General features: G+C 43.6%; 1 protein-coding gene and 1 long non-coding RNA gene across 2 annotated transcripts; both read left to right on the top strand.

Annotated features, from left to right (window-relative positions):
- LOC139049114 (uncharacterized) lies at window positions 1-2,303 on the top strand. The gene is made up of 3 exons (XR_011508123.1): window positions 1-156; window positions 1,002-1,158; window positions 2,174-2,303. It is a non-coding gene; the product is annotated as an uncharacterized lncRNA (long non-coding RNA).
- A 73-nt stretch (window positions 2,304-2,376) lies between these two features.
- PolG2 (DNA polymerase subunit gamma-2, mitochondrial) lies at window positions 2,377-11,154 on the top strand. The gene is made up of 7 exons (XM_070524690.1): window positions 2,377-2,392; window positions 3,046-3,166; window positions 4,006-4,105; window positions 5,029-5,217; window positions 6,922-7,097; window positions 7,620-7,716; window positions 10,958-11,154. The coding sequence occupies exons 1-7, from the start codon at window positions 2,377-2,379 to the stop codon at window positions 11,027-11,029; spliced, it is 771 nt and encodes a 256-aa protein (XP_070380791.1). The 3' UTR covers window positions 11,030-11,154.
- Window positions 11,155-12,777: the final 1,623 nt, after the last annotated feature.

Here is a 12,777-nt window from a genome sequence, read left to right as displayed (position 1 = left end):
CGCTGGCCCAGGTAGCGTGCAGCACAAGTCCAACGATCGCGTATCTTGCGATATTTCAAACTCTGGCGCCCACTTCTGTCGCTGCAAACACAGATGTGCTACACGCAACTTCGCCGCCGCGCACGGTGATGTTGAGAGCTCGTCGCGCGAGCGCGGGTGAGCTATTGTGACCCGTCTATTTATCTCGTAGGTTTCGCACGTGTAGTCGGATACTTCGAAGTTGCGCTTCGGCAGACACGTAATGAAGGAAGTTTTGTCTCACGAATACAGCAAAACTAGGGCTGCGATGTGGTCTTGCAGTCAGTGCTCAAGGCCGCCGCGGAACTTGTTTTTTCAGCAGCATGCGTTCGTTTCCGACGTTCGATCAGCTGATCAAGACCGTCGTCTCGGCTTTTCGGTAGGGCTGTAGCAAACTGCACGGGGGCTTGTCTCTGGGTGAATAACGTGCTTACGCGTTGTGGGCAGAGCACATCATATCATGCGCTGCTTCGTTGTCGTCGGAAAAAGCACACTTTAATTATTGATTTCATCGGTTGACTTGTTGAGTGGGGAAACGCATACACGTTTTAAATTATTGATGTCGTTTGATGACTGCTGGTTGAAACACGGCCGGTTTGCGGACGTATGCACGTTGCACTGTTGCGAAACGAATTCCATTTTAAACCGGTCTGTCGGACGTTGCAGAAATATCTTTGGTCCTTCATTACGTCGCATGCAAATTAAAAATTGCGTGACATTTAAACAAGTGTAACGTTTCACTATCATAGTTTTCTTTTTTGAACACCTGAAAGCTTAGTGGTACTTTAATAGCTTTCCTGCTCGTACTACGTGAAGACAATATGAGATCTAGTTGCTAATAGCAAAACCTTGCTGAACTGTCAATAATCAGTGCTTTAAAAAAAGACGTCGCTGTTCGAGTACGAAATTTCTTGACTGACACGGTCACCACGTCTTGAACAACTTGACCATTTGCTAACTGATACAAGTATAATATTTTTCAGGATTACTGGTGCATCACAGCCACGGGGCTCACTATGTGTGAAGACCCATGGGTACTTCAGTGGCTTTCACACAGCTCCTGCTCAAATACGGGTTTGTGGGCAAAACCACGTATGGGCCATGTGGCACACTTCTCCGTGACAACCTGAGACGAGAATGGTAAAACATCTTTCTCTCTCTCAGAAAGTGTCTTCATATACTCCGTTGTTTCCTGCACGTACAATATGCCATCCCTTGTACAACACGCACACATGTGCTTCACATGCTGATTTAAACTAATGCTCACCTTGTACGAAAACAAGAGGTACACACTGGAATATTGTGCAAATCCCACGCACCATGGTAATCACTGCTGTGTAAAGCATTTTGTGGCCAGCCATATACAGCTATGCCGCCTCTTATTTGCAGTTGTTGTAACTGAATATACACCAAAAAGGATTATGCCTGAGCTATGATGCATGTACAGGCACCGACAAAAGTGGCATACTCCATGCAGATTGCTACTGCAGCGGCGTTGCACCGCATTTTGGCGAGCTGAAGCACGAAACATTGACAGGAGTCAAGCGACATGCTTGCAGATTATAAAGGGCACCCATTGGCTGTCTCAATCACAGATGCTGCCTGTAGTTGGCGTTGCAATGCAGTTTGCCGTTGCTCCGGCTCCCGCTGCGTGGAGTATACCACTTTTGTCGGCGCCTGTAGATGGTTCATAAACTAGCCCTGCCTGTGCGTCCTTTGGAATAAAAGCTCTTTTACCCTTCCAAGAGACATCGTTCGCAATAAGATACTTTAATTGGTTTGTATGCTGTGTGTTCGGGTGTGCTTAGTGTAGCGTTGCATGTCTGTGAAATTTACTGTGCTTGTCATTTTGTTTCTCATCACTGCCATATGAAGCAGCATGTCGGATATGCCACTAGACAGACCTCTCTAGGATTCAAAAATTACAAAGTTTCGTTTTTTCTTCACTGTCTGGTGAGAGCGAAGCTGAGGACGAATGGTGATGACGATCTATTATGATGACTCGATGACACCAGCCTTTGGCAGTGGCATAGCGGGATGGCCATATATGCTCAATGAAAACCCGCTGTCAAGCTCTTAACTGCTGTCGCTGTCAAATTGTGTTTCACAGAAGAGCGTCAGCAGTGATGCTACAGAGGGGTCTGTCCTTTTCCAGGCGGCGCCACATTCTTCGATCAGCCGAGGCCACCGTGCTACCCATGGAGGAAGCCTGGCCAGATCAAATAAGTGCCGACTCGCCTCAAGGCAAGTGGACCCCGGCATTATGGGCAGTATCCAGCATGACCTGTCGTGGTGGTGCAGTGGCTATGGCGTTCTGGTGCTGAGCACTGGGGTTGCCACATGGCCTGTTTTCCCATCATGGCACCAGCTGCTGGTTCGACCTCAACACCGGCACGCCATCTAACAGTCTTTCGGTTCTGCCTGCATGGACGCATTACTAGACGCATTGCAGGTGGCACTGTCCGGCGTCCAGTCATGTAACAGACAAATGAATTGTCGCAAGTGGATTTAATTCCATTGCCTCGAACGTTTCACCGTCATGTTATCTGGAGTTCTCGAACAGAACTGTCCATTCATTTGAACTTTTTATATACATCTAAATATATGTTCAGAAGTGATAGTTAGAATGGGAGTATCGAATATTTATGTGTGTTTTGTATCAATTAAGAAAACTTTTACTTCTCCATGAGAAATAAGGGGTTGATGGCAAAAAAAAAACTGAAAATTGCAGCTTGACAGGCCTCTGGCTCCCTACAGTGTTTCAGAGCAGATGAGCCACAGTACACTTCTAAAAAATATAGGTGAATGATCATGTGTCTGCACTTTTTCTGCCGACGTAAGTACTAGACTGTTCGTGCAATGCTTAACTACCAACCTGTCACAATGTGATATTGTGTGGTTCTCTGACCGACAGCTAGACAGGCATGATTTCACCAATTCTGTGGCATTCTTGCATCTTGGCCTAGACACTCGGTGCCTGTTTGGTCTTTGCCAATTCTCAGTTAACTCTGGCATCCTAACACCCAGACCTACAGGTGCTGTACACTGCCGCCAAAGAGCTGGTGGATTCGGAGTCTTCCTTCGGACTTCTGCTGAACAGCAAGAGTAGCAAGGCCTTGTTTCCGGACCGACCATCACAGAGCCAGCGGTGAGTCTACATTCCATGTGACCGTCCCAAGAGATTAAGTGCTTGAGGCCGAAGGTTGAACGTCGCATTAATTTGAACACTTCGGAACACAAATTGTTGCTTGAATTATCATAAATTTTGATTATCTAAAGTGTAACCTTTTCTGTACATCAGGGAATGACAAAAAATTGTATCAAGTATGCCAGAAATGCGGCGCGTAGGCAGGCCATGTTGCAGTGAAAGCATTCAAGCACCCAGAAATAAGGAGGACTACAGACAGGTCATCTGGTGTCAAAAACTGCAATTAGAAGCAAATATATGGATGCATTCATCATCTATTCACATAGGAGGTACTTTTGCTCATAACAACTATACTCATCAAAGGTACAGAAATGCTGTTAACGAAAGCAAAATTAAACACCATCATGTGAATAGATATACACACTCAGTAACTTTTACACAACATATATGAGCAGATATACGTGACACGAAAGCATTTGAGGTTACCAGGTCTGTGGTGTCATCTTGCATTGGTGGCAGTCAACTTGCACAGCTGTCTGAATGTCAAACGGGAGCATTGTATTGATCATTTGTTATAATGCATCCTATCTCATCACTCTTTGGCTGCACTCCTCTTCCTTGAGGTGGCAGAGAGCTCAAATAAATTGAAACCTTGCTTGTATTAAAGCACCTTCGCAATGCATGCATCGAAGGCCTAGCGGAGTCAATAGAATTTTAAAGATTACTTTGAATTGCTGTGTAGAATTTTCATTTATCTGAGTTTGAATTGTTGCAAGTCAATTACACTCCAAGGTTGACGTGCGCGAGACAATTTCTTATCTAAAATGTTTGCCTTGCAGGGCAGTTACGCTGGAGCAGCTGCTGTTCTTTCCCGCTTCTGGAGAGGAAACTCGGTGGCTGACTTACTGGCAACGGCAGCGACTGCGTTGGTGGCGACAGGTAAGCATGTTCACCTAGATCCATTTTGATTGTGCTTGGAGATAGAGTGAAATGTGCATGTGTTTCTGTTTAGCTGTGTTGTACTGGTTGTGTGTTTGTTGTGTGCCTTATATGCTTGTGTGATGTGTTCATGTGTGCCTGCACATGTTTGCGCGAGTTCCTGCATGTTGTGTGTGTGTGTATGTATTTTTGTGCTTCTGTTTACGGTGTACCTGGGTGTGTTTATAGCGCACTTGTGTTTGTCTGAGTTTCTGTGTATGTTTCTGTGCCTGTATATGAAGTTATTAACTTTTACCAGAAAGGGGAGCTGTACGGACTTATGTAACATATGATGCAATATTAAGAACAGTCTGTAATGTAATATGCACAAGAAGGTCCTTATCTGCATGCTAATAAGGAATACTACTAAGAATATACTAATACCACTAGTGTATCAGGGCATACAACATAGATAAAGAAATGACAACAACAAGAATAGATCTGCGACATGTAGCTAGGCTGAGAGAGATAAGGCAAAGCCATACCGTACCGTACACATTTGCCGCAGTTTACTGTAGCTTGCAATCTATGCAGTATCACTCTCTTGTTTCTTTCTTTCTTTTTTTTTTTGTTATCTCTTACTGTCATCACAGCGTGTTTGTAATCAGGGGTCAGGCGTAACCTTACTTTCTGAACCGTGTTGCGGGACAGCCAGCTCCAGTGTAGTCTATCTTTCCATATGTCTTAAGTTGTTGAACACAACAACACTGTACTTATTTCATTTCTCGCGAAAATAAACAGCAGTTGTAAGCTCAGTACTTGTGTTTCTCTTTAATGCATCCACCTCTTTGGCGCTGCAAAATTTCGAAGCCCACCAGGCTGCATAATGCTGAGCTCATGCATCGGCATCAGCGGTGACCCAAAGTTTGGTGCATGCTTGGCAGCTTTCCCGGCGCCCGTGGGCATTCCAGCTGGAGCAGACGGGGTCCCAAGAGTCGTACGTCGTTCACGCAGAGTCCGGGCCCCTGGAGCGGCTCTGGAGCCAAGGGCGCATAGTTGCGTCTGCCGGTAGCCTTGAAACAGCTGCAGAAGCGTTCTTGAGGGACGCCCACCAAGAGGGGCCCCTGGGGCAGGTAGGCTACAGACCACTTTAATTTTAAAACATACCAAAAGTTAAAGTGAGCAATCATTATACATTCTTCTGTTGCTGATACCGCAGTCACACTGGGCACTTTCGATCGGGACAGAGCCCAATCCTTTCGTGCCAATTGCGATCGAGAAATCGATCGCAATTGGCTTTCTTCCTCAGCCTGTGCAAAGGAGCCAGTCGCGGTCAGGAAATACAATTGTGGTCATGCTTGATCACGACTGAAAGCGGCCCTATGTGACACCGGTGTAACATTAGAGCAGAAACATAGAGGTTGACAGCGGTGCTGCTTGGACAGAAATTCATTTTTTGCACTTCGGATTTCAGGTTAATTTTGGCCACCTGGGGTTCTTTGATGTGCACCCAATCCATGGTAAACAAGTGGTTTTGCATTTAGGACCCGTTGAGATGCTACCACCAACCGGGAATCGAGCCCGTGACCTCGTGTTTAGTAGCGCAACGCCAGAGCCACTAAGCCGGCACGGCGAGTCGTCATCTTCATGACACTTCTTGATCCCGCTTTGATCCCCTAACCTAGTCAGACACGCAACACTTTCTTGAGGCCATATAGAGAAATGTATCCAGCAAGTTGGTTGACTAAGGGCACAAAACGACTAATATTTTATGCAGTTGACCCTCATCTTGATTACCAACACGACTACCAGCTTCCGCAATGCAGCAACACCCCTCCTAGGTTGCCTGTATCTCAGAATTGCTTACATCAAGCGCTTCCTACTCTGGATTGAACGAGTATATACTGAGGCGACTTCTTCAATGTGTCATTGTTTCTGTTAAATGAAGGTTGAAATGCTATAAACACTAGAAAAAAACAAATACTGGCAAACATCAAAGCCCGTTAAATAAATTATTATAACATTCTTGTGTCCACAAACCAGTTGTTGTTTTGGCGTCCATGTAGTGGACGCGTCACGGTATGCTGAGTCACTCAGTTCTTGAGATCGCTTCACGTCACACGCAAGCGAAGCAAAAAGAAATGAAAGCTGCACACTTGTTAATATTTTAATATTTTTTTGTGAACAGCATCATCGTACCTCGCCTGATTGCTACACAACGTTAGCCAATATTTCTCTGTGGCAAGACGTCGCGATAATGTCGTTGACACAAGGTCCAGAATTTGAAGACCTTACTCTGGTCTAGTATCAAACTAAAATATCCTACAAGCATTTCCTAGCCTTTACGCTCGAGTGTCATCCTCTGCCATGTGAGAAGCGTGCGGTAGAGTATCTACAACTTAGAAAGTATGTCGCAGTGCTTCTTTAACTGAAATCCTTATTTCATTTGTTTGAAGCAATTAAATGGCCTCAGAATGCCAGGGAAACAAGTTAAACCCACTAGGAGTGCTTAGACTTGTTTGAAGTAAATATTGAATTATGCAAGCTTGAATATCCAGAACAAGAGAGATAGAGATACACAGGAAAGATAGAGGCTCGAATTGACGAGCAGTGGTAGAACAAGCAATGTCGCTGAAGCCAACGTTTCGACAAAGGCTCTTGTCTCTGTCAGCGAATACAAGTCCCCCTGTCTAGAAACATTGGCTTCAGCGACTTTCCTTATTTGACCACTGTTAATCACACACCTGAACAATCATTCTTGAAACCAGCCTATTGGCAATACATCCCTAGTATGTCATGACGAGCTGGCCAGGTAGGGAAATGTTTGCACTACGCAGGTGCTCTCACTACATCCGGGCCTCGCTCCGTTCCAAGCAGCCATAGCTACGTCAGGGGGCGTGGCTTCCCTGAAGCCATTGGCCCAGCTGCTACAAAGGCAGTTACGGGGAACGCTGGCCATCTACTCCAACCCCAGCCTGGGCAGCTCAACACCACTCGACAAGCAGCTGGCTAGGTGGGCGCAAATGGCCACACGCATTTCCAAGTGCTCCCTTATCTCCTTGAGGGGCTGTGTGCACAATTGTGCATGGCATGATAGTGCATCAAAGGCAAAAGCACTATTGCAAATAGCGATATTTAAAATGTACAGCAAACATATTAAATCACTTCCGATTAGACCTGTGCTACAATTTTTAATAATGTTCCTAAGGTGTTTTAGTGAAACAAGTTGGAAGACAAACATTTGTGTGTTTGCTCTTGGCGCCAGTGTGTCTTCATCTAGTGGGTTCACTTCTTTTGTTTTTCACAATGTTTTATGTCATGTGTATAATTAAAATGCCTGGATGCGTGCTTTCCGAGTACAGTAGCCATGAAATAGCTGATGTTCTCATATGTGATGTTCCTGTAGAGGGTTCTTGTATGGAGCACACATTCTGTAAACCTGATAAAACCCACTGAAGGATTGAACGTCCTGAATCTGTTCTGCAGCAGTACGTTTTTCTTTTCTTTTTTTTTCCCGCGCTGGTGCATGCTGCAGGTTTGACGAAATGGGTGTGGTGGTGGTGGTGATCTTGGATGAGACGACGTTGAAAACTGGTGTTGCCCACGTTCGTCACCGAGATACAGGCCTGAAGGTACGGTACTCTGTTAGTTCCATAAGGCACCACTGTCACCATGGCCACATAAATGATTAATGCTTGTTTCAAATCCCGGAAATAAGGGCAAATTACAATTTGTTTTCATATGCATATGTTGCCATATGGGTCTGGAACAGATTACCTGAAAAAAACAACAACAAGACTAACATCATAAACTTTTTTAAAGGTATTCTACATACCTTCGTGTCCAGCACACAAAAATAAATCAATACACTTTGTGTCCAATGGTTCTGCAGTTTCATATGATGGAAAAGACGTGAAAGAGTGTGAAGAAATGAACGGAAAGACCTCATAGGAGTCTTTTCCACCATAATAAGTATGAATCAACTAGCCTGGCAACACGTAATGATGAAGCACTTTCATTAGTGGTATGTTTCATGTTCCTGATAATGTGTTCTATGTGTTATCTTATCTAATATTCTTATTGTATATTTACGTGTTTGTAATTGCATAGTCATATACTATTATCTTGCATTTTCTTTATAATACAGTTCTTTAACACTGGAGACACACAGGGCAATATAAATCACAATCGAGTCTGACCCAGACCGAATATCTCAATTGTGATAGGCTCACTTCCTCTGCTAGCACCAAGTAACCAGTCATGATCGAGAAATTCAATACTGATCTGGCAGCTTGATCGCGATAGAAAGTGTCCTATGTGATAACGGTATAAATTTGCGCTAGTGAATGGCACCATACACAAGACTACTGTCGGGATGCCGCCTGCAACATTATTAATATGGGGCCCCACCCTTTACATGCCTGTCTATACACTATTTGGCACCGGAAAAATTGATTGATTGATTGATTGAATTGGAACACCTTTCATATTGTAGGAGCATGGAATGACATTAGGTTTTGTTGATATGGTGGCATGGCTGACTGTAGCACCACTGCTTGTAGGTGCCCAGTATGTGTCATCAACTACCATTTATTGGCCGCGAAGAGGAACAATGATAGCAAAGTGGCACATTCCAGGCCAATGGCTTGCTCACTCTCTTAGCTAGCATTAGCACAATCTCGTCCTTATCTTGGTCGCTGGTGCAGCTGACCATGGGCCATATTCTGAAACGATCCACTTCTGCAATACTGTCGCCTTTGCCATGCCTCCACCGACATAGCGTGCTCATTGGCTGCTTAAGAAAAAAAAGGAAAATGAATAGCGCTATCTAGTAGTTCCAGCCTACGTCAATTTGACACCACGGTGCTTTTAGGTGCTCCTGATATACCTTGAGTAAACTAATGCGTCTTTTCGTGGTCGGTTGTTGGTGTAATGTAGTAGAGACAAGAGCGTTGGTAGTTAATAGTATATTTTGATGGCAGTTTGCACATAGTTTTGCACAGCGATACTTGTTGACTGTTGATCGGCTATTGCATTGTGTTGCCTTGTGTAAGTGACACCTTTTGGTGACAGTGTCTTGGAACAGCTGGCAGCTGCAGCATGAACAACACGCTGCTTGCATGATTGGTGGTGACCGGTTGGTGGTGAAGTGTAGTAGAGACGAGTTGACACTGCCGCTCTGGCGGTGCTCGATGGCTGACGGACAGATTCAGAAACAGTGGGTCGCCTTATAATATCATCAAAAATGCGTTTTGCAACCGCCCGAGTTGCAGCACAAGTTATTCATTAAAATAAAGAATTTCACACTTCCTTTTACAACTTATTCTACCTAAAGCAGCCGTAGCCAACCGTAGTCAGTGTGCAGAAACCGTACTGTGACCATTACACTCGAAAACAACACACCCGAGCCGCCCTGAACTCGCATGGTGTGTTCTCTCATGCATTGTGAAGCGTTCGAGAGCGCGTGTTAGTAGTGCATGCTGCCGTCACGGGTAATGAGCCGGTTGATTTATTGAAAGTGACTATCACTGCGGTGATAGCATCGCCAAAGTGGATCGTTTCACAATACAGCCCCATATCACCACCACAATGCCACTTCACTGCTATTGAATGTTTAATTGCATTTGATAACAATGACATTCACAGTCATCTAGAAAAGTTGTTTGCTTGCTATGTTAGACTGAATGTACTACTATGCATTCTTACTGTTAGCTACCAATAAGCATAAGTTCCCTCAAGAATGATCACTTGAAGAGAATATAATGAGAAAGTCGGTATTCCTTGTGTCTTATAAACGCCGTCTTTAACTACTACCAAAAATACACTTAACCTCCTGAATGCCAGTTCCCAACTCAGCGTCATCATCCCGCCATGTCATCCATATTATTTATTAATAATTTTCCTCATTCTTGCTTGACTGAATTCATTCAGCCTTGTCTTGACTTATAGTTAGGAGTATGCAAATATTCGAAGTTTGGAATACGAATTAGATATTACATACTAACTATTCCTATACGAAAAGTAACTATCCTGTATTTTTGAATATTGGAAGCTAAAGAAATATTTTGCAACAATCTAATTTTAAATTCTTGCCACTGTTCTGTGTCGGTTAAACAAAGCATCAGAATTTATCAGATACAAAAATTGGCAATGCAAGCTTTGTTTTTTGGCTTCGTGGTGAAAGCCTACATGACAGCCATGATTTTTTTCTCGTAGTGTTTCAATTAATGTGTTTGGAAGCCTAGCCATGTAGCAGTTTTATCTATTATGCTACAACCACCAATGTTTTTATTGCAACGGGCTTATTTACATGTGTTTGCAGCTCACAAGTCTCTCAGCAGCTTTTTTTTTTTTTTACACAACTTTCAATCTTCTTTTTAGTAACCACTTATTTATTGTTTTTTGTAAAGCTAGTCATACAATAGCCGTTATTATTTTAGTGCTTGTTTGCAGCCAGGTACCTGTTATATTGAGAAGCTATTCATGCAGTGTTTTTTTATGATAATTAGTGATAAAAGCTGATCATTTCTGATAGCTGCATTTCTTGTGCTAGCCGGTACAGGCATGGTACTTAAATATACTGAAATAAATCTTCCTGCTCTAAGTATTTGTGTCAGCGTTTGATTGTTTGATAATTGATTCAATATTCTATACTTACTATTCATATTGGATTTGAGAAAGTTGGTATTCACCCTCCTCTACTTGTAATGCATAGGTATTCCAGAAGTATTACTATCAAATTTAATTAGGAATTTCAAGTTAATGTAACGTTCTAATTTACAAATTAGAACGCCTTTGCCATTGTGTACTGTTGTGAGAAGTGTGGAAATGCAGCATTATGCAAATTTGTGCACGTACTACACACATTTTCAGGAGCAAGTCCACGTGACTGACGTGCACAGAAGACTACCACTGTGCCTACAGACTGCAGAGAGTTCTTCCTGAAGCCCTATTTTCCCACGTGGCACGCCTAGCAGGCCAGTCGCCTACATAGCACGACATCCGAGTGACTTTAATTTCTAGCCTGTACAAGTGAAACTTCCTGCCTAATAAACTGTTGACACCGTCTGTATAGGTCTCTAAGATGCGACCATTATTGTTTATTAAACTCTGGTGCCAATGGTACTTTACGAGTATGTACATTACCTTTGCATGAAAATAATTCACTTATATGACATTATCAAGCCAGTTATGACAAAGAAACAAAGCCTGCAGCTAGCTCACAAAATGCTGCATCATACCTTCAATAAAAGCTCCAAGATGCGACGATTTTCGGTTGTTTGCATGGAAGCTTTCAATGGTAGTGCCAAATTGCTTATCTCTCTATACCTACACACAAAAATAGTTTACATAAACTTTACACAAACAGCGCAGCAAAGTATCGAGCCCCTGTTTGTGTCCAGGAGCAAACCCTCAAACCCAGGACTCGCGTCCTGACAATTTAGCAAAATGCGGCAAGTAGTAAATGGCCTTTCTGACCAGATTTATTGCATGAAAATGCTGCTATACATGGAGAACTTCTCGTATATGGCAGTGGCACTTTCTGGTTGGAAATGGAACATTGGGCTGTGCATAACATTTTTCAGCCAAATATTTGTTGACTTCGGTATAGTGTTCGACTTCCATTTGGTAGCAGACTTGGAATTGGGGATCTCAGCTTGCCTTGATGGCCTACAAAACAGTTTTTTTTTTTTTGGTATGAAGCAATCATTCTAGTTTACTGTTTCCTTAATCTATGAGGAGGTCTCTGAGACAACCAGGAACTTGCAATGTGGTGAACAGTAGTACCAAACCATATTTAGAGCACATTCAGAGGAGCTTATTATGCAAGATGAACAAACTTACCAGCGCAGCAGCAGCTCGAGTAATACGCAAATATTTATGCTTTGGATGAAACTTAAGAATTCAACCATCAAATCTAGAAGGGCCCTCTCGCCACTACCCCAAGGCATGTCGACACTTTTGCACTCGCATGCAGCAAGTCCTCCACCAGCCACCAGGCCTCTATTTCTTTTGACTAGGCCCACTATACTGGATGCTATCCTGAATGTTGTACGCTGCATCGATCCTGCTGTCACACCTACAAAGGTCAGTTCAGACGAGTTTTTGGTATGCCACGTTTCTGGTGAAACTGTGGTCTCTATGAACTACTCAGTTTTTATTTAACCAAGATTTGAGAAGTTCCATCCTGCAAAACTTGTTTGTGTTTTCGTAGGCTGAGACAAAAGTTCATTGGTACTATAACTGTGGTAAAGTAGCTGCGCAATACCAACAAACACACAAAAATATGAAAGATTTAAGTCTGTGGCGTCAAATTAACGTTGCCGCGAACCGCGTTACCCAAATATAGGAAAGCGCTCGCCGATATTGCAGTTCTGTACCGATATTCGGGGACATTTTTTACTTCTGCGTGACGTAATATCACTGTCACGCAGCGCACTTCCGACCGGTGATCCGAATTTCGCGGTTGCGATTGGCGCCAGCCGCGGGAGATCCGAGCCAATCGCGGTCGAGAATTTCGATCCGGATCGGGCTCGATCGCGATCGTAATTAAGTGGCCCTGTGACACCAGAAGCGCGCAGCATCAGTAGAGCGGTGGGATTCCTACCCACTGGTTTCTCTAATCAACTCCTACTATAAATGTTATATTCGAAAGTGATCGATCGGAGATACTGTCAACATTGGGTCACGGT

Source organism: Dermacentor albipictus, chromosome 8 (assembly GCF_038994185.2).
Source record: "Dermacentor albipictus isolate Rhodes 1998 colony chromosome 8, USDA_Dalb.pri_finalv2, whole genome shotgun sequence".
NCBI lineage: Eukaryota > Metazoa > Arthropoda > Arachnida > Ixodida > Ixodidae > Dermacentor > Dermacentor albipictus.
Note: the sequence above shows the minus strand (reverse complement) of the source record. Positions and strands in the feature narration are given on the sequence as shown.

Bases quoted from the DNA above. Each gene is read 5' to 3' on its own strand.
- PolG2 (XM_070524690.1), top strand. The intron at 3,167-4,005 runs GTGAGTCTACAT...TTTGCCTTGCAG, and splicing joins CGACCATCACAGAGCCAGCG to GGCAGTTACGCTGGAGCAGC. The intron at 4,106-5,028 runs GTAAGCATGTTC...CATGCTTGGCAG, and splicing joins GACTGCGTTGGTGGCGACAG to CTTTCCCGGCGCCCGTGGGC.